Source organism: Gambusia affinis, linkage group LG14, assembly GCF_019740435.1.
Source record: "Gambusia affinis linkage group LG14, SWU_Gaff_1.0, whole genome shotgun sequence".
Classification (NCBI taxonomy): Eukaryota; Metazoa; Chordata; class Actinopteri; order Cyprinodontiformes; family Poeciliidae; genus Gambusia; species Gambusia affinis.
Window position 1 is genome coordinate 27084272 of NC_057881.1, and position 26731 is coordinate 27111002.

At 38.1% G+C, this 26731-nt stretch overlaps 1 protein-coding gene across 2 annotated transcripts; it reads left to right on the forward strand.

The window, feature by feature from the left end:
- Nucleotides 1-26597, forward strand: atat1 (alpha tubulin acetyltransferase 1). Of its 2 annotated transcripts, XM_044139193.1 has the most exons (12): nucleotides 2-370; nucleotides 925-985; nucleotides 1443-1534; nucleotides 2135-2192; nucleotides 2273-2386; nucleotides 3695-3796; nucleotides 4765-4810; nucleotides 5768-5836; nucleotides 19554-19767; nucleotides 22678-22763; nucleotides 24221-24275; nucleotides 25086-26597. In XM_044139193.1, the coding sequence occupies exons 1-12, from the start codon at nucleotides 279-281 to the stop codon at nucleotides 25375-25377; spliced, it is 1281 nt and encodes a 426-aa protein (XP_043995128.1). In that variant the 5' UTR covers nucleotides 2-278; the 3' UTR covers nucleotides 25378-26597. The 2 variants fall into 2 exon arrangements, with proteins under 2 accessions (XP_043995129.1, XP_043995128.1); XM_044139194.1 differs by lacking the exons at nucleotides 22678-22763; nucleotides 24221-24275; nucleotides 25086-26597 and adding an exon at nucleotides 21500-22273 and having other exon boundaries at nucleotides 1-370.
- Nucleotides 26598-26731: the final 134 nt, after the last annotated feature.

The window sequence follows — 26731 nt, forward strand, 5'->3', positions numbered from 1 at the left end:
GGTAATACTGGGAGTGACGGTGTGCCTTAGCGACACAATGAAGTAGCGGTGTAAATAACCCCTGTAGAGGAAACAACATTATTTAGTTTCTTGTAGAGTTAGAAATTACAATCTTGAACGGTTGTGTTGTTTCAGTTTCGACACGTTAAGCGGTGAATATCTTTGAAGTAACTCGCTAAATTGTTTAGTGGTTGCTTAGTGAGACTGAAACCTCTCAGCTAGCTAACCTCCTTCAGCCTTGCACTCTCGTATATCACAGCTATCAGCAAGTCTGCGCCATGGAGTTTCCTTTTGACATTAATCAGTTATTCTCTGAGAGGATCTCCATTCTGGACCAGAATCTTGTTGCAAGTCGCCAATCTAAAGAAAAGTAGGTTAAAACATGACGATGTGTTTACGCAAATAACTGCTCCGTTTATCTGTGCTGCTCACTTGGCTTCAGGAAATCACTGTTGAATCACCTTTTAAAGTCTGGACTTTAGTCAGCAGTTCTTGAAGAGCTCAGAAATTTGACCATTAAAATCTATCTGTCTGTTTACTTATCCATCCATCCAGCCATCTATTCATCCCTCCAGGTTTATTTAATATAGCACATTTCAGTAGCAAGGCAGTTCAAACTGCTTTACATAATAAAATAATAACTACAAGTTAAAAAGAAACCACCATACAGGCAACAATAGAAGAAACATAATATTTTTTAATGAGTGCCATCACCAAAATCATACACATCAAATATGTTGGTCAAGGTTGTTTTTTTTTATTGTGGTTCAAAAGCAACTCCTAAGAGGTCGGGTTTTGTCTTGATTTAAAGAAACCAAGTGCTCCAGCTGTTTTGCAGTTTTCTGGAAGTTTATTCTAGATTTGTGGTGCACAGAAGCTGAATCCTGCTTCTTTATGTTTGTTTTACTGTGTGGAACTTCACAGGCCAGATCTTCGGGTCAAAATTGCAACAGTTCTTGATGAACTTGGGAAAGCCTCAGCAAAGGTGAGTTCTTGTGGGGTTTTTTTCCCCCACCAGGGGGTCTTTTGTGGGCTCTGGTGTCCCTTATATGACAGTAGGCTGACAGGAAAGCGGGAGAGAGAGGGGGGAAGACATGTGGTCCGGGAATCGAACCCGCTACGGCGGCGTCGAGAACTCAAGGCCTCCAAATGTGGGTCGCGCTGTCCCCTACACCACCACAGCACACCCGAGTTCTTGTTTTTTTGTGTGAGGGGGTTGTTTGAGGGTTGATGTTCTTTGATTGGATAAAAGGACCTTCTGATGAACAAATATCTCTCTAATTGCTTACAAAAATGATTTTCCACATCACATATTGACAACAGATTCACTGCTGCTAGGTGTTTGGTATCACTGCATTCACCATGCTCTACATGGACTAAGGAAAGCAAAGTTTATGGACATTTTTGAATGTAATCATATTTATTCTTTGGTACTACTACAGGCACAAGACCTCCCAGCTCCTATAACAAGTGCTTCCAAGCTGCAGTTCCAGAAGCATCAACTGTACCTGATGAAGGATGGAGAGAGCAGCCGGTAAACCCCATGTCCTTGCTTTCACTCATTTTCCACTATTGCTTCATGGACTAACGTGTTCATAACATTTAAATTGAATGTGTTTTTTTCTCACTCATTTTTTTTCTTCCAAATCTTGCAGTCTGAACAAAGCATTAGAACATATTTCTATTTTTCGTATTAGAACTGGTAGAATTTATTTAAATTAGTTACATTGACTCCCTGGGAATAATCTCAACAGTCTCAGGATTCAGGTGAAGCTTTTCCAAGAGCTTAATATTTTCTTGCTTCGTCCATCCCAATGGGATAAAGCAGAACATTCCTCAGAAGATTCATTATAATATCTTGGCTTTCCTAGTTGGAAAAATATACATTTCATAAATACTATTTACAGTTCTGATATTCTGAAGAACAATTATCAGAATATTGCAAAAGGAGAAAGCACTCCTTGGAAATAATTTTTGGCAGGGTGCGATCAGGTGTCATGACTTCATGCTCTGCAGATTGATGATGTATTTGGTCAGCTAGAACAGTTGGCTACTTATGATATGTGTGTGTAATATGTTGTAAAAAGATGTTAATTACATTAAAAGAGCTCTCTCTCATGTATTCTACACACAGAGGACGGGGTGTGGTTGTGGGATTTCTGAAGGTTGGCTACAAGAAGTTATTTCTGCTTGTGAGTCTGTAACTGTATTTTGACTCAGTTATTCATTTTCTAATTCCAAATCACAGTTCTTTAACTCTTATTTGTTTTAGGATCGAAATGGTGTGCACATCGAAGTAGAGCCACTGTGTGTTTTGGATTTCTACATTGCAGAAAACTTACAGCGACATGGCTATGGGCTAGAACTATTCAATTTTATGTTACAGGTAAAGCTTTTTGATATTTTACCATAAAAATCAGGTAATAAAATATGAATAAGAGTTGTAATGATGCAGGTGAGCCAGCAGGGGGATCAACAGGTCTTATTCTGTATCCTAATTAGCAGTTGGCTGTTGTTCCAGACTTATTTAAAATAGACATGGTTAGGTGGTCAAATGTTGGTCAAACAAAATCACTTTCAACAGGAATGAGAAAAAGAAAGAGTCCCAACGAGAGGGTTACACCGAAGGGGACACTGACAGAAATGCAAACAGTTTCACTTTATGAAGTGCAAGAAAAGTTTATCATCTTGTTTAGTAAAATCATTTTGCTGGTTGGATAGTGTGTATGTTCTTTTTCCAGCTGAAGTAGAACATACACACTAACTATTGCTGTCTCATGCATATATACTGTAACTAAATACTTAAACCTTTTTGTGTACTGCAACTGACTCACACAGTGTTGAATTGCATGTATTCTCATGAGTTGGACTTGGACTGTTTACTGTTTGCCATTTATATTTTATGTGGAAGACTTAACTTCACACTACAGTGGTGGTCACCAAACGGACCACAGTTTGGATCACTGACTGAATGTTTTTCAACTGTGTACCATTTACCACCCTAACAGTAGTAAATTTTGTTTTGCACATACTTTGGAGACTTTCTAACCTTTGCAGATCTTATGGTAATACAGCTGAAGTCTGTGGTACTCATTCCTCTGCACCTGGAAGGTTACCTCTAGATGTCATAGGAAAAATAATGTAGATTACCGTAGAGCACCATCTGTACTGTCAAGCATAGGGGGGGCAGAATCATAATGTGTGGTATTTTGTTGCATGAGGGACTGGGTTCTTTACAAAATAAATGCAGAAATATTAAAGGCGCATCTCAAGAAAAAGGCTAGAAAATGAAAGCTTTGATCAATGGTTAACGACGTCAAGGATACAACCAAGCTAAGTGGTATGGAAAGAGGCATAAGGGTAACAAGGTAAAATGTCTTGGGGTTGGTCATCACAAAGCCTTGATCTCTGTGCAGTAGGAACTGAAAAGACGTGAGCTAACAAGCAGGCCTACAAACCCGACTCAGTTCCACCAGTTCTGTCAGGAAGAACAGACCAGAACTCTATAAAACTGCGTGGAGCAGCTTGTGGAAGTATATCTAAAATGTTTGACCTAAATCATGCATTTTTTACACAGTTTTACCAAGAACTACATGTAAACTTCTGAAAAAAAATAGATATCCCTCTGATTATTATTGTAGAATAGTTTTCTGCTACAGACTAACTGTTATTGTCCAATTTTTCTTTGCTGTAGCATCAGAACGTGGAGCCAGTGTTGTTGGCATATGACAGACCGTCCACCAAATTGCTGGCATTCCTGGCTAAGCATTACAATCTAAGGCAGAGCGTTCCTCAGGTAAGACATGTCATGTCTGTCCTGTGAATATCTCTTTTATGGTTTTATTTTTCTCTGACAACCACAGAAGATAAAATATAGGTCACTTCCACAAGATTTTTAAAAATCTTTATTCCACATTAAGTCCTTAACTCTCTCCTCTTCTTCCATTTTTAAAGCTTCTGTTTTATTAGGCAGAGCAGCAAAAGTGTTGGAAAGGTCTATTATATCTGAAGAAATTCTTCTTATTCTTTTTCCACCCAAAATTGTTCATAGGTTATTGGAATAGTCATATCTCCCTGATACATTATCCAATCTGCACCAATATTTTTGTACATCATTGCTCAACACATTGGCACATTAATGTCCTGCCCATCCATCCAGAGCACAACAGACCAGTACAGTGCCCACATCACTGCAGATGCCTCATCACTCTGCTTATCGATGGACTTGGGGGACGATCTTGTCCACAACCTGGAGAAACACTCTACTAGTTTCCAGCTTTCCATGACCACGTTCTGAGATGCAGGAGATACTGGATTTGCATCCAGACTCCTTCACACTCAGCAGCAAACTGCTCCAGGAGATCACAGTCTGATCTGAGACCCAATCACTCCAACTTACTAGCATAGTGGGAAGACTTAGAAGATTCCTGCTCATTGAATTAAGATGGTACATTTTCCTTTATTGTCCTCAGAAATTTCCTTCACTCAGTAAGTCACTGAACATAACAGCACAGATATAGCCTGGCAGAACCCCATAAACTAGAAAGCCAATCAAGTAAATAAATCTATTTCTGAAACTTACAGTTAAGTTCAACTAATTTGTTAATCTGATCTAGTTTACATGCTGTGAACATGCTTCTGTGAGGTGTTTTGTTGTGCGACAGCTGCTGGAAGCCCCATTAAATGTGTCCTGTGATATAAATGTGCTGGTCTCAGAATGAACATTGTCATTGTTTGATGTCACATTTTTATCACTGTGTGCAGGTCAATAACTTTGTTGCCTTTGAGGACTTCTTCTACAAAAGAGCAGGTAATTTTTAACCGTTTTATTTTTTTATGGCACTTGTTACATTTTGCTCATGAGCAGAGCCATCTTTGCTTTCAATTTTTCCTCTGTCTGTATATCTTTGTTTCAATGTACTCTATTCTTCTTCTTCTGATTATTATTATTATTATTATTATTATTATTATTATTATTATTATTATTATTATTATTATTATCATTATTATTATTATTATTATTATTATTATTATTATCATTATTATTATTATTATTATTATTATTATTATTAAATGTACCTTTGTTCACCACATTAAAATAAACTTTTTTTTCCTTTTTCCATTCTGCTAATGTAAGACAGTCTTTATTTGGTGACAGCTCAAAATGTATGTTTGCTTTAATTTCAGTTCCAAAAAATAAAAATAAAAATTTGAACCTAGTTTCTAGGTACAATTTAGTTTTTTTCTTACAGATTAAAGAACATGCAGCTTTTTAGGAGGAGCTTATTCATTTTCTCATGTTCCTCTGCCTCATCATGTTGTTTCCTTTCTTCCCTTATACTTAGCTAAATTTAAAAAAAAAATTTATTTGCACTTTGTATCAAGAACAAAAAAATAACTTGAGTAGAATAAGTGTAATACACAGTTGCCCAGAATTTCTTTTTTCATGTAACATCTGCGTTGTACATCTCAGAAGCTTCTTTTACTGCTGGGGTTTGACTTAAGTATAAAGATGCCAATGGCACTTAATGAAATTGGGCAGATGGAACAACGTCTTCAATAGTAATAGTAATAATAATATACATGTTACTTACAATGCACTTCACATGTTAATGTCAAAGTGCTAGAAAATATCTGTCTGGTTTTTAACTGGCCAATTTATTAATTTTAATCTTTTTGCTTTGCTAGTAAGAGTGAAACTTAATTTATAAAAAAAGAAGGTGTTGCCTTCGATCCAGAGCTGAGTGCACTTTATGTTTTTTTACAGTGTCCCAGTTGAGAAGAGTAAAAAAGCCTGATGGAGAGATTAAGCCTTATTCTTTAATGGAAAGAGAAGGTAAACCATCATTTTAGTTATCTATAAGTTTTGGCTGAAAAGCTCAGTTTATCATTGAAGATCTCTTGAATACTGCAGCTACACTCCATTCCATTTCCTCATTGCTACTGAATCATGCATGTGTAAAGCTGTAGCTATATATATATATATATATATATATATATATATATATATATATATATATATATATATATATATATATATATATATATATATATATATATATATATATATATATATATATATATATATATATATATATATATATATATATATATATATATATATATATATATATATATATATATATATATATATATATGTATGTATTTATAAAACATAAAATATATATGTTGATAAATACTGTTTTTCACTGAAGGGGTCCCTCTATAAGAAAAAATTTCATTTATATTTGAGAACACTACTTTGTGCAGTTAAAACAAGTTTGCATTGTTCAGTGCTTTTTAATAAGATTGGACCTTACCAAGCTCCGCCCACAACCGACCCACGTGACCGCAAGTCTCACAAGCAAAGCCTTGTTGCTCATTGTTTCTATGTAAACATGACTCCATTAGTGCATCATTTCTACCGGATTTTCACAATATATCAGCTACTACAATGGACAGAGGAACTAACAAGTTCATGTCATCATCTGGGAGGAGGTTACTGTAAACCTGAGGCCAGCAGGTGTCAATCAGTTATGGTAGATCTGAAATTTGGTTTGATGACCTCAATATGAGAAGCTACAGACTGATAGGAGGAACCAAAGAGCTCTTTTAAGGTAAAGAAGCCATTTGTTTGTTAAAATTTTACGAAATATGTTTGTTCTATTTGATGTTTATTGTGAATGACGTAAACTCACAAACAAATTAGATAATTAGTCCAACGTTTAGAAACTACAGCGGCTGTAATGAGCCACAGCAAAGGTAAACAAAGGTAAAATAACCCAAACAGGTGATCAACTCAAAACCACTCGTACCTTTTTACTCTCGATCTCTTTGTAGTTTAAACACAACTGTTACCATGGCAACCGCCTGCGCCCCGCAAGACGAGCAAAGATTACGTTAAAAACATAACATTCAGTCCGATACGATATCAAGTTTATTGGGGCCTGCCCCATAGCAATGCATAAGGAGAGCAGTGAAGCAAGTCAGTCACTGCCTCCATGCATTGCATGGCAGGCACCTATTGTTCTACACTCAATAGAATGTCTCTTTATATCTTTATTTTTCTTCCGCCACCGTTAATGCGGCTCGTACCGCTGCGAGCCCACCCACAAAAGTGGTATCAAAACATGCGGCTCGATCCCGGCAGGGGTGCTGTTATTTTTATAAGGAATCGGACTTAGATGGCGACGTAAAAAGTGAAAAACGAGTGTTGAGGAAGACTTTTACTAAGTTAGCTTAATTTGGAAAAAGCTTGGCTCTCTTCCTTATGGTCCCGGTTACCTGGCTCTTCCGGCAGGGCGGCGTGTGGCAGCAGGAACGATGCGTGATGACGTCACAGAATTACAAAGTTTAATCTCACAACAAGCAACGTATGAGTTAACAAGAAAACTGCAGAGTTACAGAGACATACATTCTTTACCTGAGACAAAAGAATTCAAAGACAAAGGGATAATGACAGAGAAAGAAAAGGCAAAGACATGTCTTTGGAGAAGGCTGAATGCCAAAACGGCAGGAAATAACAGCGATCTAAATTATTATTATCGTGTTCAATCTCTTTATAGTGAAGGCGTTTCTCTCCTTGTTAATGTATTCATTGCACTCTGGTTCGACCAACCAGGAGCTCCCCTGGACACTCAGAGGAACTTAGACCTTCCCTTAATTTCACGCCAGAGATCAAAGGCCATTTGGTCTCTAGAAGAACAATGGAGCAAGCAGCTGCATCCTAGTCTTCTGGCTCTAACAGATACCTGTGAAATTCGGAGTGCCTCCCGGCCAAATTAAGTAATTTAGTTTAAGGAAAGATTATCTTCACAAACCTAATTCTGGTCTACTGCATTCAGCATTTTCCAAGATTTAAGTCCTTGCTTTATCACATAAAATCCTGAACAGTTTTCTAATACTAAACAACACATTTTCATTGAAACAATTTCCATTTGGTTCAGATATTATCATAGACAGTACAATTTTCAAATACATTCAGCATTCACCCTTCTAAACTTAGATAATGCACTTTGATTAAAACTTGCTATTAATACTTAGAAAACTGTTAGTGATCTCAACATTCTATGTTGCATTTTAGTTTAAACCATGTCAGATGTGGTTCTGGGAAACCTTTGATGCTCTGTGAGCCATACAGGCTTCTGCCCTGCAATAGATGCTAATTTCGTGGCTTCCTGAGCCCTGATAACAATACTAAAAGATCTCCTTTGATCTGCATCTAGTTCCTGACCTTTGACATTTACTCTGGTGGATAATTTCCTGTAAATTCTTCACAGAATATCTGTTCAAAACTAAGAAATTTATACAACATAGAATGTTCAAGATACCTTTTACATATGACATAAAATTAACTGTTAAGAAATTTGTTCAAAATCAGACTGTTCAATATACCTTTTACACCTGGGGTAAGATTAGCTGTATTAAGCACTAAAAATAATAATTTTCCGTAACAGTCCCCCTTTTGAGGTCTATTAATTATAGACCTCACAAATAAATTGATTAAGCCTTCTAATAGAGGAACCAAACCTATATAGTACACTAAACTATATATCAGTAGCCAAATTATATCACAGTCCCCCTTTTTAAATAGAGCCTCCCAGCTCCACAACTCACTCATCAGCAAGACCACAAAAAACATCTGATAAAGGGGATGAAGGAGGTGGGCCACTGCGTCTCTTCTCACTGAAACTGTAATAAGACTTACACTGCCCATCCATGTGTCTGAAGCCGAACTCCATCATCCGAACCTGTCAAATGGAAACCTGTGCCAACCCACAATATCAATACTTACCCGTTGAACCACAAAATTTCAACCAATCAAATCTAAGAGTAAAACATACCTATGGGTTTAAAAATATGACAAATCATAAAACTCCATAATCACCATAGAACGAAAACACAGTACAAACAACAGCTCAAAGCATAAAATGCAACAACCATAAACACATAAAATTACAAAACACTTTCTTTTACAAGAAAATATCCTTCTATAGTCCTTGGAAAAATATTAATTCTTTGTCAAGAAATGACCAAAAATATGCGCAAAAAAAAACGAAAGTTCGCAATAAACGAGAAAACGCAAGAAAAAATATGTGAAGCTGATGATGATCCTCTTGCATCCTTATCCGTCGTGAACCTGTTTCCCTTCTTAGTTCTACAGCTCAGGTGACTAACTGAGCGTCCGTTGCTCTACTGAAAATCGGATTATTATGCCTCATTTCAGTGAGATTCTTTTAAAAAAACAAAAGATGAAAACTCCTTCTCCCCATGGAAGGACATCGGAACAGAGAAAATAAAATCTCCTTTTCCGAGCCCTGTAAACCTCGAATTTCAGGAAGACGAAGTGGCCACGACAGAAACCCTGCTACACTTCTTCTTGGGACAGTAGACCCACGTCTGCTTCTGGCCGTGCCTGGCTGTGCTCCTCAACTGAAGCTTGATGCTGCAGGTCCTCCTGTATCACTCGGAACGCGCGTTGTGGCTCCTCGGCTGCCGTGCACTGACTCCAATGGAACCAGGTGTCACCTTTCCCTTGTAGACGAACAGCATGGGATGTCCTCTCCACAACGCAGTGTGGTCCGGTGAAGCGAGGTTCAGACCGCTTCCATTCGATGAGCTCCAGGGGCACCCAGTCGAGTCCAGGAACAGGTCTCGAGCCTGGACGTTCCTGTCACGTCTGATATTATGCAAATTCCACTCCCAGGACCTGTAACTCATTAAAGCAGTCGTTATGCGACAAATGTGCAGATTCACCTTTTCATCCTGGTACGGGCCGGCGGTCCATGTAACTTCCGTCGGTTTCGAAGCTCAAATGGAGAAAAACCCTGTTGAATGGTTACTAGACAGACAGGCATCGAAGTAATAGGCAAAACATCTACTCAATTTAATTCTTATGCGCACATAGTTCAGTCAATTTCTTTGATAATTTAATTCAGTCTCCCTTGCCTTGTAATTGGGGACGATATATAATTAGTTTGCCAGTTTTATTTCGCAATTTATATTCTGTTCTAATCACACATATTCATACCATATATTCACAGACAGACGATAACACAACAAACAGAACATGAAACATTTAGTCTAGTCATGGTCAGTCACAAAACCGTCAGTCTTTTCACATCGTATTCTTCTTTGTTCAAATTTATTCAATCAAGAATTACGAAAGCTACAAGAATTCTCCAAATGTGTAGCATTAAATGTTTTACTATTTTATAAATTTAGTCTCCAAGATTTTAATTAACATGTGCATTCTAAAAGATATTTCTCAAAAGTTATATTAGAACCCAATTAATAATTTCCTTTTTGTCAAAACTTCTCACCAATTTCAATAACTGCATATTCAATATTGTGTCTCAGAGTTAAATTCTAGTTTATATATTCAATTAAGATGCAACAAATACTTCAACGTTCCACAAAACACTGCTATTTAACTCCATAATTATCATCAATTAGAGGTTTAAATTTAATTATAAACCAATTCCTTCAATCAGAAAAACCCTTTAAATGTCCACTTATTTGCAAAACTTAATAGTGTAAGGACCTTTTTCTTCTCATTTTATTTTATTTTCAGGATAATTTAATAATTGTCACAGTTAACCTTTTATCTTTATAATTTTGTTTTGTCCAAATTCTCTGCCCCTTTTCTGAAAGATAAACTTTCAGAACAAATAGATTAATTATTTGTAGTATGATTTTAACCTATAAGATTACTCAATTTCCCAGAACATTTCACATTCCAGTTATTAATGATTTTAATAAGTAGAATTTCATCATGTATTAGCTCCTTTGGAAACTTCAACGTTTAAACAGTTACTTCATAGTTCTACTCATCTTTAACTTTTCCCAACATTCAGGGTAATCCGAGCGTCCTTAGAGATTTTATTAAAACATCAAACCATGGATTTGAATATTTAGCTAGAAAATGCCCTTAGAAAGACCACACCACCAAAGTATTATTTGTATTTATGTAAAATATTTTAAGAAATATATTTTCTCTTACCACCTTTTCCTAGAAAATTTAATTAATGTTTGTCAAAGCCTGTTTACCAATCAAACTCAGCACTTTGATGCTGAAAAATCTACATTTAATATATTCCATATTATTTCATTACTCACTTTATATTAACTTTTTTTTAAATAATTCACTCTACAGAATTCTCTGAATCTAAGACACCAAAGCTTCAAGCAACTCTCCTTATCTCTAGAGTCAGATGGGCCATAAAACTACTTGACACCTCCTTCATGAATTTTCCTCACCTTGTAGAAGGAACTTTTATGGCAGGAAAGAAAGCTAATTAGGATTCCAAGAGAAAAACTCCCAATTCTTCTGCTACTTCATCAGGATTTTTGCACTTATATCATACAACATGTGTTATAGTTTCATCTAATTTCAATTTCAACTTATAAATCTTCTTGGGGTGCCTCTTGTTGTTTCACTACTAAAGTTGTGACATATATTCTGATATTTTGTCAGGAGCTACTTTAGGTGATGGGGGAGAGAATGATTTGCATTCCAGCTGCCTGTTATTTCCTGCTGAGCTATTTGTCTCTTCTCCATAGGATCTAGTATTGTGCTCGCATATTAGAGAATTCTCCTCTCACCCCCCTGAAACACAACCAGATTAACAATCGGTTGTGTTACAGAAACATCCAAACAAAATTGGCAAGATGATCACACACCCCCCTGCCACCATGTCTAGAAGGTTGAACATGCACCGTAATCGCAGAGTCCACAGCCAAACACAGCATGCTGCATATGTCTGTAAAAGAGGAGAAAGAGATCAGGAACAACAATAGAACTTCAAGGAAGCGTTTTACCACGCCCCTTAACTTCCAAAGAAATATGTGGAACTGCATCATCATGCATTATAAACCGAAACGATTAAACATACGTCAGAATACTACAGCAGCAACACCCCCTTTTGTCACACAAATGCAACCATTCAGTCTGGCCTTGGTCATAAAACAGAGTGACATGAGGAAGAACAGAAGCCGGCCCACATGGGACAAGCGCTTCGGGTCCAGGTTGGCCAAAGCAGAAAACAGGACAGGATACAAGTTTAAAACACTTATCTGCAAACGACACCTCTCTGTCCCACTTCTCCGTCCTCCCCCCGAGTCCGGCGTCACTGAGGTGCAATCCTCCCCCCTTTCTCTGAACTCTCCGCAGTCACATGTAACTGGCTCTGATGTCGGACCTTGAGTTTTCCAGAATGTCCCTCTGTCAATGTCCAAACAGTTAGACAGCATCAAACAGTTCAGTTCGTTGGCTTCATCTTAGAAGCACATCATTTTCCGTCTCCACGCTGATGTCAGGGGGTTGGTCAGCGGAGGTTGTACGAGTTCAATTGCACCCAAACAGGAATCTAGTGTCAGTCCAATGTCCAGCAGGACACCATGCAGGAATTTTCTGAATCGCAGTTCACAGGCATCGGAACTGTAAGACCAGCAGCGCATCAGTGACTGAAGGTGATAGAACTCTTCTCTGTCTCCTTGAGTGCTGTCATCAGCTAGTGATGTGGAGGGAACATCATGTCGACCATGGCAAGACTGGTTTGAGTTGAGGTCAGGGGTCAGATGCACCGCAGCAAGTCTCAGACAGAGGAAAAGGAAAGAAGCAAACAGGAGTTAATTAGTTAGCTTTTACATAAAAACACCCGTCTCTGCTTCGCAAGCCTCGCACTCCCATCAAGCAGACGCTCTCCTTCCTTCCTCACCCCACGCTGGAAGAGCAGGCTGCCAACATGGAGTTGCACACTTTTTTAACCCAGGATGCGTCACTGCAGCAGGAGTCCAACCGAAGCCTCAGTAATTGTCCAAGAAAATCATTATTCTACTTCTCCACCTCTCTCTCCTCAACCTGAGAAATCTGCTAATCATGGAACAAATGCAACCCCCATCTTATATAATCACAGCATTTCAACCTATGTACTCAGCATGGCAGCGACATAGGAAGGAACATCTATTCAAAACAGGGCCTGGCGGAAATATTCCGACATTAATGTCGCACCAGTGCCACAGAAGGTTATTCGTTCCCCATTAACCAAAAAGGATTATTTCAGGCGCAATGTTATTCATTTACAGCAAATCTTAAAAATTTAGCAAAAACCTATAAATTTTGACCTCAGTCATTTCATTAAATTTGGGGTCAATTTGACATTATATAAGCCTAGTGCACTCGAAGCCAAATCCAATTTTACTCGTGTGGTGTTTCTCAGGACAAATTCCAACCAAATGTGTCAGGGTTTCGATGTAATCTCATTTTATTTTTCAAGTCACTAATTTATTCATACAAATTATTTATTCAATTTATTTTGTATTTAGTCAGCTAGTAATTTGACAATACAGCATAACCACAATCCTCTATGTCCGCATAGTCATAGTTTATTCTTCATTTATATTTCAAGTCGTAGTTCTACCAATCAGAGAACGTTAGAACCCATAATTTATTTTCAGCACGTTCAAATGTTATATTTTATCAGAATTCCATCTTGCAATAACCTTTCAATCTTTACAGTGCAGTTCAGTCTTACTGCTAATGAATTGATTTGAATAAACAATTTAGTGTAGTTCATGAACAACCTAGGGTATTTCAAAAACTGTAATTTTCGCACCTCGAAACAGCAGTGAAAGAAAACGTTCCGAAGAGTAATTATTGCTTCAATTCAGTTTGAACCCCGACAACCAGCGGCGGACAGAAGGAGCTGACCTATAACGCTCGCCTAGCGGAGAATCTTACTCCCTAGGACTTTAAACAGGTCGAAAGACCCGACTGCCAGCAGGTTTGGAGCGCGTCGCTCTCCTTCCGCCAGCTGCGGTTGTATGGGAATCCCTTTAACCACAGCTAGTTCGAAACAGACACACAAAATGAAATCCAAACACTTATCAGCAGTATAAGTTCAACCCGTCAGCAGACCCCACGGCCCAACGTGAATTTCAAATCATCCGCCTGCCCAGCAAGCGAATTCAGACCAAACTGTCGATCGTAAAGCTAATTAAGTGAGCAATCTGTTTTCGCAGAGTTTTCCCACGAAGCCAGACCATAGGAACGGCTAATATCATTTTGCAACTCAGAGTCCATAATAGCTGCACAACAAAATGCAGCAAAAATCAACACAAATCAGCATCGTTCCACCCAGACCAAACAGAACAGGCAGCGCTTGACAAACACAGCGGGCCACACACACAAACAGCACATACACACACACACGCAGAGCTCAGCAGGGACACGCCACACTGAACAGCAGCTTAGGTCCGAAATCACCACGGACAAACACAGAAAACACAAAACACACTGACAGACAAATTGAAAAGATAAAGAGGAAAAGAGAAAGAGAAAAAGAAAACTCAGGCGCCGGCAACAAGAATGTATTATTTTCCAAATCACACTATGAGTCCATTAAAAGGCGATTCAGCCTATTTTATACTATAAGTCCTTAAAAGGTGATCCAACCTATTCTATACTATAAGTCCTTAAAAGGTGATTCAACCCATGTTATACTATAAGTCCACTGGAGACGAGTCTAAATCTCCGGGCCGATTCAGGCCCAAACTACGTAATACACAACTTTCACAATTCTTTTCGGAGGCCCAGTCATTGATCCCCCAGGAAAAATTCACAGAAAACCTAGCCTTAAAAACAACAGAGGTAACGTTGGTCCAACTGCTTGGATCAGCCACGATCCACTGTAATGTGTATTTAATCCAAATCCATAAACAACAGACTCAATTTAGAGGTATCCCCACACGTCTGCAGTTTCCAATTCTATGAAGTCATACACAGAAAACAGCCGGCAACACGCGGCACTCAAAACAGAAACAATTAAAGTCTCTTACCAGATCGAAGCGTTCGGGCCGAACCGGGCCAGCGCGCGACACAGCCGCCCTGGAAGACTCCAGAACCTAACGAGCCCCCAAATGTTGAGGAAGACTTTTACTAAGTTAGCTTAATTTGGAAAAAGCTTGGCTCTCTTCCTTATGGTCCCGGTTACCTGGCTCTTCCGGCAGGGCGGCGTGTGGCAGCAGGAACGATGCGTGATGACGTCACAGAATTACAAAGTTTAATCTCACAACAAGCAACGTATGAGTTAACAAGAAAACTGCAGAGTTACAGAGACATACATTCTTTACCTGAGACAAAAGAATTCAAAGACAAAGGGATAATGACAGAGAAAGAAAAGGCAAAGACATGTCTTTGGAGAAGGCTGAATGCCAAAACGGCAGGAAATAACAGCGATCTAAATTATTATTATCGTGTTCAATCTCTTTATAGTGAAGGCGTTTCTCTCCTTGTTAATGTATTCATTAAGGCGTACCCCTGGTTCGACCAACCAGGAGCTCCCCTGGACACTCAGAGGAACTTAGACCTTCCCTTAATTTCACGCCAGAGATCAAAGGCCATTTGGTCTCTAGAAGAACAATGGAGCAAGCAGCTGCATCCTAGTCTTCTGGCTCTAACAGATACCTGTGAAATTCGGAGTGCCTCCCGGCCAAATTAAGTAATTTAGTTTAAGGAAAGATTATCTTCACAAACCTAATTCTGGTCTACTGCATTCAGCATTTTCCAAGATTTAAGTCCTTGCTTTATCACATAAAATCCTGAACAGTTTTCTAATACTAAACAACACATTTTCATTGAAACAATTTCCATTTGGTTCAGATATTATCATAGACAGTACAATTTTCAAATACATTCAGCATTCACCCTTCTAAACTTAGATAATGCACTTTGATTAAAACTTGCTATTAATACTTAGAAAACTGTTAGTGATCTCAACATTCTATGTTGCATTTTAGTTTAAACCATGTCAGATGTGGTTCTGGGAAACCTTTGATGCTCTGTGAGCCATACAGGCTTCTGCCCTGCAATAGATGCTAATTTCGTGGCTTCCTGAGCCCTGATAACAATACTAAAAGATCTCCTTTGATCTGCATCTAGTTCCTGACCTTTGACATTTACTCTGGTGGATAATTTCCTGTAAATTCTTCACAGAATATCTGTTCAAAACTAAGAAATTTATACAACATAGAATGTTCAAGATACCTTTTACATATGACATAAAATTAACTGTTAAGAAATTTGTTCAAAATCAGACTGTTCAATATACCTTTTACACCTGGGGTAAGATTAGCTGTATTAAGCACTAAAAATAATAATTTTCCGTAACACGAGCAAAATTTCCAACTGCCGAAACGCAGAGCATAACTGACACCAACTGCCGCTTTTTAGAGTGAGAATTTAAGCAGATTTTTGACCCGAAAGCGATTTTGAAATCGCCGTCACGCCCACAAGTATTGCCCGATTGGTATCAATCTCGGTCATGACATTGCATGCCTGCTCCGGTAAAATGTGTTCGATATTTCTCTAGCGCTTACGGTTTTCTGTCAAGGTGCTTCAGAGTGAAATCATGTGCCAGGATAACTGACGCTCTCCCAGGTTCACTTCCATGTATTTCTGAAAATTTTCTGAGCCCTGCACACACTATTCTTTGTCTCATCACTGTAATTACTGTGAATGAGGTAAAAATATGAATCGCAGGACTATCGGAGACGACAATAAGCCTTCTTATACGCTTCAAACGGTTTTCAAATATGTATTACGGTTCCTGAACGGCAAAGGTTTGTTCTGAGTGCTTTTTCCATATTAATTGGCTGGGTGTCTCACAAAGATAGAATTTTTTTCCCCCTTTCTGTCTCACACACACATGACAGTTAGCAGCTGATCCATTACCATAGCAACGGAACACATGGGGCCAGAGCAGCTGATTTATGGGAGGACACTCTGGAATGAGCTGGCCTTTAGAGCTACTTGTGTTTTGGGCATTTTATAACTGATTTTAACAAACCATTGTTACACACAGGATTAGTGTGTAATTTTTAAATAAAGCTTAATCGAAATTTCCCAATAAAAGCCCCAATGTCTCTGTCAGGTGAGTGCAGCGCCGTAAGGCGCTGCAATAATATCAGCCTATATTATCTTTTCCTCTCAGGTTATGGCACTGGCATGCACAGCAAGCCAGTGCAATGGCATTAACCTTTGACCTAATGATATTAAATAGGACTATCAGAACACCATATCTGTAGTTCTAACTAACACTAATATGTTTCTGCATTATCTGTTTTTCTCAAGTTAGGCAGTTCATTAAGATGAGACTTTTACCTTAAATAAGCTATTTGCTATTTTTCTTACTTATTAGTTATTTTAAATATACTGAATGGAGTAAGACAATTACAGACAACATTCAAATGATACCCCACATGCTATTGGCAGCATTTACGTAAGGAGATGTTCGGCCTGCTTTGATCAGAAAAACTAACTGCTTAAAACTATTAGGATTCCATCTCTCCCTGTGTTTCATTCTCATGACAGTTGAGCTGCTCTTTAGAACTACAAAGACTGAAGGTTAGAACTACAACATGGTGGAACTGTCAGTTACTACAGAAGAGATCTGCGCTGGCCTTTAGAACTACTTGTGTTTTGAGCATTATAGAACCAATTCAACACAATCACTGTTACACATGGGATGAGTTTGGCCCTTCCAAATGAAGCTTAACACAAATTTCAAAATAAAAGCCTTGGCAATTTTTACATCATGTATTTGCTCTTTTTGGCTTTATGTGACTGGTTTATCCAAAGCACTCTTACACACTGGATTAGTGTGGGCATTTATAATGAAGCTTTCTGCAAATTTCAAAATAAAAGCCTCAATATGACCCTTTGACCTAATGATAATAAATAGGACAACAAAAATGCCATATCTGTAGTTTTAACTGACACTCGGTTAAAACAGAGCTTCCATTTAGAACTACTGTCTGTTTAGGCCAGTAAATAAGGGATTTAACCCAAACATTGTTAGGCATTGGATTAGTGTGGGCATTTAATATGAAGCTTATCTTTATTTTTCAAAATAAAAGCCTTCATATTGCCCTCAGGTTAATTCATCGCCATAAGGCGATGCAATAATATTAGAATGCTTTATATTCTTCTCTCAGGTTACGGAACTGCCTTGCGCAGCAAGGCAGTTCGTTAGCATTAGCCTTTTAGCTTAAATAAGCTATTACCTATTTTTCTATTACCTTGAATATTTTTACATCAAGTAATTGCTTTCAAGAGCATATGACTGATTTAATCCAATGACTCTTATACATTGAATGACTGTGGCCCTTTGATATGAAAATTAACAAGAATTTCAAAATAAAAGCCTTGACAATTTTTACATCATGTAATTGCTCTTTTAGGCTTTATGTGACTGGTTTATCTAAACCACTCTTACACATTGGATTAGTGTGGGCATTTATTATTAAGCTTACTGAAAATTTCAAAATAAAAGCCTCAATATGCCCCTCTGAATAGTGCACCGCCGCAGGCGGTGCAATGATATCATTCTGCATTATCTTTTTCTCTCAGGTTAGGGAACTGCCTTGCACAGCAACCCTTTTAGCTTTAATAAGCTATTACCCATTTTTCAGACTAACTAGCCATGTTTAGTATACTTAATGGAGTAAGTAAATGAGAGTAAACATTCTAATGCTACTGAAAGTATTTATGCTTACATTAGCATATTTGCTCATTTTAGCTAATACACTTACTTTATCATACTGAATGTTGCACGTCCAGCTTACTTAACATTCTTGTGATTCTCCACATGCTAATGATTACATTGCAGCTTTCTTTAGCATTGATGCAAATTTTTAGCATCAGAACGCTGGTTCCAAACCGACGGGCACACTTTGGCAGGCCCCAGTTAAATTTCTTCAGGAATTTTCTAGTTTCTCGATTATTAATCAGCGCTTCCCTGAACACAGCGATGTTGATTGACTAGCTGTACTTGGTGCTAGAGTGGCTAACACGAGTAACAGTTTAGTCCAAAGCTTTTTCTGCTAAAATCAAATCTTCAGTGTGTGTCAGATACAGTACACGTTGCATATTGATCTGTTTAGCTAACTTAGACCATGTAGCAGACAAGCTACAAGGTGTAGAAGTTGTATCAGTGCTGCTATTATGCTGTACTTAGCTAACGAGAAGCGTGTGTTTGTGAGACGGCCAATCACGTGACCACGTAGAATGGACATCAGCCAATGAAAAGAGGCCCCTCTGGTAAGGTCCATTGAAGGTGTATTGTGACCTTATACTACCTGACAGAGTAACTTATAAAATCAAATTGATATTGGCTATATCAGCAGGTTAAAACTTGGTGATGATCCAGTAAAGTATGCTCCCATCTTATTGCTCATGTTGATATTCAATGTGTTGCTGCATTTGCCCTGTGAAAGCAGCAACAATGTTTGTCTTTTACACCTTTTCTATTTATTCATGAACAACAACTGTGGAAATCCTTTTTTGGCTTTTAACTTGAGTTTAGATTATTTATTTGCCATGAAACTTAAATAGCTACTCTTTCACTGGTTTTCCAAGTTCTTCATAATTTTCTTCATAATATATATATATATATATATATATATATATATATATATATATATATATATATATATATATATATTGCTTAAATTTATAAGCTTACATGTATAATTATGTTTTGTTCTTTTTCCAGCGGTACGCCAAGAGCAGAGGTCACTTCCTTGGCCATTTGCTGCTCCCCAGTCTCCTCACCACTCAGTATCTTCCCAGTGCTCCCAGTCTCCCAGTGCTGGCTCCTCTCCCAGGAGGGTGCTTCCATGTGTCACACATCCAGCGTTTGCTGGAGACAGCAGGGAGCAGAGCCCTCATTCACCTCTGATGGACTGTTGCAGGACAAGACGTAGCAAGTAAGAGATGAATGCACACAATTACTCTGTTCCACATTATCTGTTTATGTGCCATTAATTTATTGATGTATTACTATGGCTCAAAATAAGATGAAGTTGCTTTTACACCTTCACACATAGTACTGCATTGTTTCAGAAAGCAAATGAATAGATCAATAAAACAGTGAGTAAAACGTGATTTTATTAAAGGTTGATGCTGCAATGATTGCAATAAAATTCTGTTTTCATGTGGGCATAGCTTTCATAATCTCTGCATACATACTGTAAAGACAACATCTGGACAGATGTTGCAGTCACATTTGAATGTGAAAAGTTAGGAGTAAGAAGCAGCAAATACAGCAATAACTCTGATTCTTTTTGTAAGGAGAAATATTGATTCCATTCAGTTTAAAAACTATAGGCAAACTATAGACAGAGGCGGACCTAGCCTGTGTGTGTCCCTCTCCTTCCCCTACCCCGTTACACAAAATTGTTGACCAGGGACATTTTGACATTCAGATTCTCCAGTTGTACATGGTCTTGCTTTTTTAAAAAGTTTGATAAAAATATTGAGGGAGAGGTAAGTAGTTCAGTTATCTGACTTTGACAACCTTAACATGTAGATATGATGTGAAATTCTGTTTCGGTTCAGTTGCAAAATAAAAAAAGCGATGACCTGTAGAGCAGGTCTTGAAATGAACTGATCAACCGCCATGGTGTTAGATTAGCTAATCTACCAGCTGGATCATCAAGTCTTAAAACATTATACCGTAACAGACTGAATGTTCTGTTCTTTGTGTGGAAAATGTTTTGAGTTTTTTTTTTTTTTTGTGGCACTGTTGTCAGTTGCCAGTGAATCATTTGAAACACTTTTTTTGTGTTGAGAATCTCACAGACTGAGCAGTCTTGATTAAATGTTACTGATTCAGTTAATAAACTAAACTTGAAAATTGTTTTGAAACTTAAAACAATAAAATGAACTTCTTTAAGCTGTTTGGATAATTGGGTCATTGAATGGTGGAGCCAGTACATTTAAATTACTAAATATTGTCAGATTCGCAGTCGTATTTAAATTTGAGCGAGTGTGGCATGAAGACATTCATTATCCCTCGGTGGGGGCTTGACAGGAAAAAGTGCAAAGCCCTGACTGTAACATAATGACAAATGTTTTTTCTTGCTGATCTAGAAAAGAGATTGAATTCTTGCTGCGTATGCAGAGGCTTTATGAGGTTGGGAACATTACAAGTGTATTTGTTTTTGGGTCACACATTATGGATGCGAGGCCACTGACTCAATGCTCTAACAGAGACTCATACAGTGAAGAGTCATTGCTGGAAAACATGCACCAATCGAACTGATCCAAACAGATACCTGTTTCATAATGAACAAGGCTTTATATGTTAAATACGTAGCTAAACGGAACTGGATTTGCCAGTTTAGTGTTTTTGATGATTAGGATTTAGAATGTGACGTTATGGGCGTCTGGATTAATCCTGATTGCGTGTAAAAAACTTCTTGGTTTGGATTTGAAGATGGAAACAATTCCTCCCATTAATGTGGTTTTCCTCTAGTCCACTATGCAGATCTGCATTGAGACTGGTCACTGATCACCTTGTTTGTCATAATTGATAATTGATTAGTAATAGTGTATCTCTCTCTCTCTCTTGTCTTCTATGGTTTTTTTGTTCACCCATTCTACATAATTTGTTCTTTTTAACACCTTTTCCATGTCTGTCTGGTAATTCATCTACAGTTCCCTCAGTAGATCTCAGCTGGGTTTTAATTAACCCTGGAACTGATGTTTGTTTCCAACAACCGCTCCACTGTCTTAGCTTGATCTTGATGCTGTTTTTTTCCTGATTAGGAATAGAAAAGCTGCTGGTTTTAGAATAAGGATATGACTCACACCTGAGTAGAATGGCAAATTCCCAAATTGATTTCAGTAGTAAGTTTAGCACAGTGAACCAGCTCTGCTTGTCTTTTTTAACCCATTAAATTCTAAGATAGGATTTTGGTTTTAACTCAAATGCACATTAACTTGTATCAATGAAATAAAATCATTTTTTTCAGATTGCTTCTTCTTTTTAGCCTTAAAAGTTGCTGTCTGCTTCTTGAGGATTAATTCTCTGAGGTAACAAGTTCAGGAAAGAAAGCCTGATTCATCACTTACTTGTTGTCCCAAAGAAATCTGATCACTCTCTGCAGCAAGACAAAACTAGACCCTGAAGTTTTAAATCTAGGCTCCTCTTCCCCTCCTCTACTAAATCCTTTACACCCCAAACAGCTGGCTTAGTACAATCCATATGTGGAACAAGCTGGACATGGTGCCAATCATACAGACATAGTTGTTTATTAGGACCTTCTTTTCTGCGGCAAGACATACAAAATGAATCATTTTGTATAAACCCTGTCCAGGTTTAATTATGAACATCACAACCAAACTCCAGTAACCTCAGCATCTCTGAAATGACAAAGATCAATGTTCCATAGTTATATACAAAACACATATCTTGTCTGAACTCTGGAGAGACTTCCGTTTACCACCCCATAGAAATCATTCGCAGGACTACTGAAAAGTGTGATCACAACTGGAGCCACTTTTAATGATCTTTTTAAAGGACTTCTAACCCTGTCACTGCCATGCAACTTTGAAGGAGTGTGTCATCAGAGACGTCCAAAGTTCTCAGGGTAAATTCTCATAAGATCATAAAAGTAACCAGACCCATCTGTGTGTGTGTGTGTGTGTGTGTGTGTATATATATAAAAAATAATTGCCTGAGCTTATGTTTGAACCTTTGTTTTCTTTCAGTTTTATACATCTGAATTATTTTTTCTTGGCTTCCCCCATCTCTTGGTTCACTTGCTTTTCCTCGCTTTTTGTCACCATTTCTGTTCCGTTTGTATCATTGGTTTCTGTGCACTTTTCTCCAGTAGCGAAAAGGGTTTAGTTGCCAGATCCAGCCTGTACAGTCGACACATGGGCATCAGACATGCTGGACTCCTGGACAGAAACTCAGGTAAAATTTGATTAGCCATTTGAAATGTTCAGTGTAAACAGTTTTACTTATAGGAGATTTTATGTCATTAAATCCAGGTTTTCAGGTTACCATAGTCATGAATAGTTTGGATACAATAACTCAATGAGTAAATAGATTAGGATTTCTTTCAACTTTATGCAGAAAGGACAGACGTCATTGTCTTTGGTCCAGAATCAGTGATAATTTTTCTGGATGAGACCAAAAACAACACAGCCTGTAAAGACCTGTGTGTCTTCAGAGACACACAATTTTTATCTTTGAAAAAGAGATTTAGTAGAATAGCATCCCTTTGCTGCACCATCTGGCAATTTTCCCTCACCTAAATGTCATTGGGGACGTTTTAGGACTTGAGGTTTCCAAAAACGTATCTTCTGGAAACCCTTGCCTCAAGCGTTCCTCAGCAAATTTGTGAAGCTAACAAAAAGAACTGAATCTCTTTTCCTATTTTTTGTTTTGGGAATTTTGGGTTAACCTTTTGAATACTTGAACCCTGATTGAGTTTAAATGTTTCAGTAACTGATCATGTGTCTAAAAAATGTAAAACATTTTTGAATTGAATTGTTGGAAGTATAGCTTGTACATTTACATGAAATGTAAATTCTTGTAACATTTTTTGGGCCTTTAGATTTTGAGGCTGGAAGGTGTGAAGTGTTTTTGTAACTAATATTTATTAAGTTAGTTTATTTTCATCCTAGCAACTTTGCACATTAGAGTCACTCTTAATGACTCCCTGTGTGGAAAAAGAAAATTACATGTATAATGTGTAATGGACATACTGGTGGTTTTCTATGGGGTACCAATTCTGACATAATTAAAAGTAGAAGCATACAGTTAATACATATATGTTGTTTGTCCTTTCTCTCACACACACGTTTTTATCAAGAAATATATGTCTTCTTTTGTGTTGTCCTTATACCACACAAAAACTTTTGCCCTTTTTACATTGCCTCATTTTACTTTACTTTTCCTTATGCATTTCTGTCTCATTATGCAAATGAGGAGGGCGGGGTCTTAAAGCTTCGACTTCTGCATTCATTCAAACTATGAAAAACCTAACGGTCAACCTTTGAGTCCATGAAACTGAAACACGTGTTCTATCTGAGCGTCCACACAAAACATAAACAAGTTATATAGTGTGAAGTGTGAAGTTATATATATAGGAGTTATAGCATTATTTTCTAATAAAGTTGCTAAGCTTCAGCTCACTGATAAACTGCTGGCCACCTCTGTTGATGCCAAGTATAGTTTAATGCTAACCAACCAACAGGTACCGCTCTGCTCATTTGCATAATGAGGCTGAAATGCATAAGGAAAAGTTAAAAAAAGAGATGAGGCAATGTAAAAAGAACAAATGCTTGTATAAACTTATATAAGTTGTCAGAATTGGTCCTCCAGAGTTTTTAGCCTTCTGATGTGTGAATACCCACTGCCTCCAGGTCGGACACCAATGGGAGATCAGACATGTGCACTGGGCTGGAAAAACGAACACAGGTTGGCAAGTATTCACCACTGAGTGGACATTTACTGCACTTTACAGCTCTGACTGTTGTCTAGATAAAGACAGTAAATCAGACTGAGTGACTAAACCTGTGTGCAAAGAAAGTGTATGTGGCAAAAATATGTTAACAGAAAAAGACTGCCATTTGTGTGTGGAATAAGTTTGGACTCTTATAGCTAAAGACAGGTATAAGGACGGACAGTGTTGTTGATGATGATGAATACTTTATTGATCCTCAAGGGGAAATTCAAGGTCCCAGCAGCTCAAGACATTACACACAACATACACTACAATTCACACAATATACCACAAAAACACTAAATCACCAAATTAACACAATTAAACTCTGGTTTAGACCCTTCCTATTATTTGCAGTCAATGATAAATTCAGGTCTTGTGTCGGCGGCTAAGCTTGGGCTGCTATCACCTTGCTGACATTGGTGACATTGACTGCAGCAAACAGATCTGCATCTGTGGCACTCCAGTCATAACAAAACGTAAATAAGCTAAGGCTACAACTCAAGCTCCTGATGGAATGTTTGTGTCTTGCTCTTGGCATGTCTCTGCCTGCCTTCAAGGCCAGACACTGACACACCCTTCAGTTGGCTGAGAGCTTAAAGGAGCATTCCACACATCTCCCATCATTACAATAAGGTTATTAAATACAGAATTTGTAAAAGTGACTTTACTGACATTTATGCTGCGGCACTTATCTAATTAAAGTTGTCAGATGGAAATATTCAAACATCTTGCTTGTTTTCCCTCAGCCCTCATGATCCCAGTATTGTCTCTCTGTTGAGCAGAGCCCAGCCTGGCCTGCCAGCGCCACCTGGACCCCGGAGTGATGATGTTTACAGCCTGACTACCACAGATGGCACAAAGAAGCACCTGGATTCAGCCGCCGAGTCCCATGCAACATCAGACGAGACTAAAGTGTTGGACAATAAACAGAGCTCATCTAAAGGCAACCACAAACTTCTAGAGAAAGATAACACCAGAAAACAGCCAGACTGGTCATGGGCAGTGGGAGGAAACTACTCCACTGCACAGTGGGTCAAGCAGAATCAAGTTTACAGAAGCACCCGCCCTTGGTGATCAGGAACATCTAACATGGATGACCAAGATAAACGCAGTAACCATACATGGATGAGCCGGACTGTGGTATTAAATCAAGCAGATTGTTCCAAACCAATGTTTCTGAGTCGGTTGTTGAGTGTGGAGTGCAGGTTTTAATTAACCCTGTGACAACTGAACAGCCACACTTCAGTGAAGCCAAAATACTTGAGTCAGATGTTTGTTGTTTTTGGAACTCCACAGTTTCCAATAACTTGTGACATCAAGGGCAAAAATGCACTAAATCCACTGGTCAGTGGTGCCACGTTAGGGTTCCATGGTAGCACACTTAGTAGCCCTGTTGCTTAGGAGCAAGAAGGTCCTGAGTTCAAATCCCTGCTTTTCTTTCTGCATGGAGTTTGCATGTTCTCCTCTTACATGTGTGGGTTCTCTCCGGGTACCCCGGTTTCCTCCCACAGTTCATAAACAGAACCAGTATGCTGGAATAGAAAACTCTTTATTGAATTAATGTGTACCAGCAGCAAGCTAAAGGTAAATAGAAGTATGCCAATTCACACTTCTACTGGCACACTTCTTCTGATTTAAAAAAAAATTAATTTATGATTTACACTAACTGCTGCTTCTGAATTCTCTGTAACTGTGAATTTGGGTGTGTATGATTATATGCCTGTGATGTGGTCAGGTAGCACCAGTCTGTCACTGTGTGTAATAATTAGTGAATGATTCAGGTGTGAAGTCCTTTGGAATTATCACTTTACTTTCGCCTCATGCCAGTAACCCCTGACCTCTGGATGGTACCTCATCAGCTAGTGTTAAAGTAAACAGCTTTCTCCAATGCTTTGGAGTCAGTGAGTCAGGTATAGTTGGTAAATCTTTATTAGGATTGTTAGTGTGAATTTGATTCCCAATTCTTTTCGTTATTAATACAAAACCGCAATATTTGTATTGTTAGGTTCCAGTAAAGAGTGAGACGTGATGATGACAATGAAACAAGCCAAACCTGTATCTATCAGCAACACGTCATAATGACAACCATCCTTTGTTCTGGGTGAACTCACCCTGTAACTTTACTTTCGAAGTATGAAGAACTGCTGCTTATCTCCTGTCAACATCTGGCTGTCTATACTTGCAGCACTTTACTGATGCATTTCTTTATGTTGACTCATTCTGCTGGGGTTATTAAACTTCTGACCTGTCCAAACAAATTCTTTTTTTAATAAAAGCCACTACCATGCACATTAGCATACGTTGTTCAACAGTATTATCTGCTTGATATAAACATAAAAGTCAATATAACACTGAGCAGCTTGACACTGTTTTCCCCCAGGAGTTTAAAGGAGGAAACCTTTAAACCTTGGAAACAGAAACTAGATGA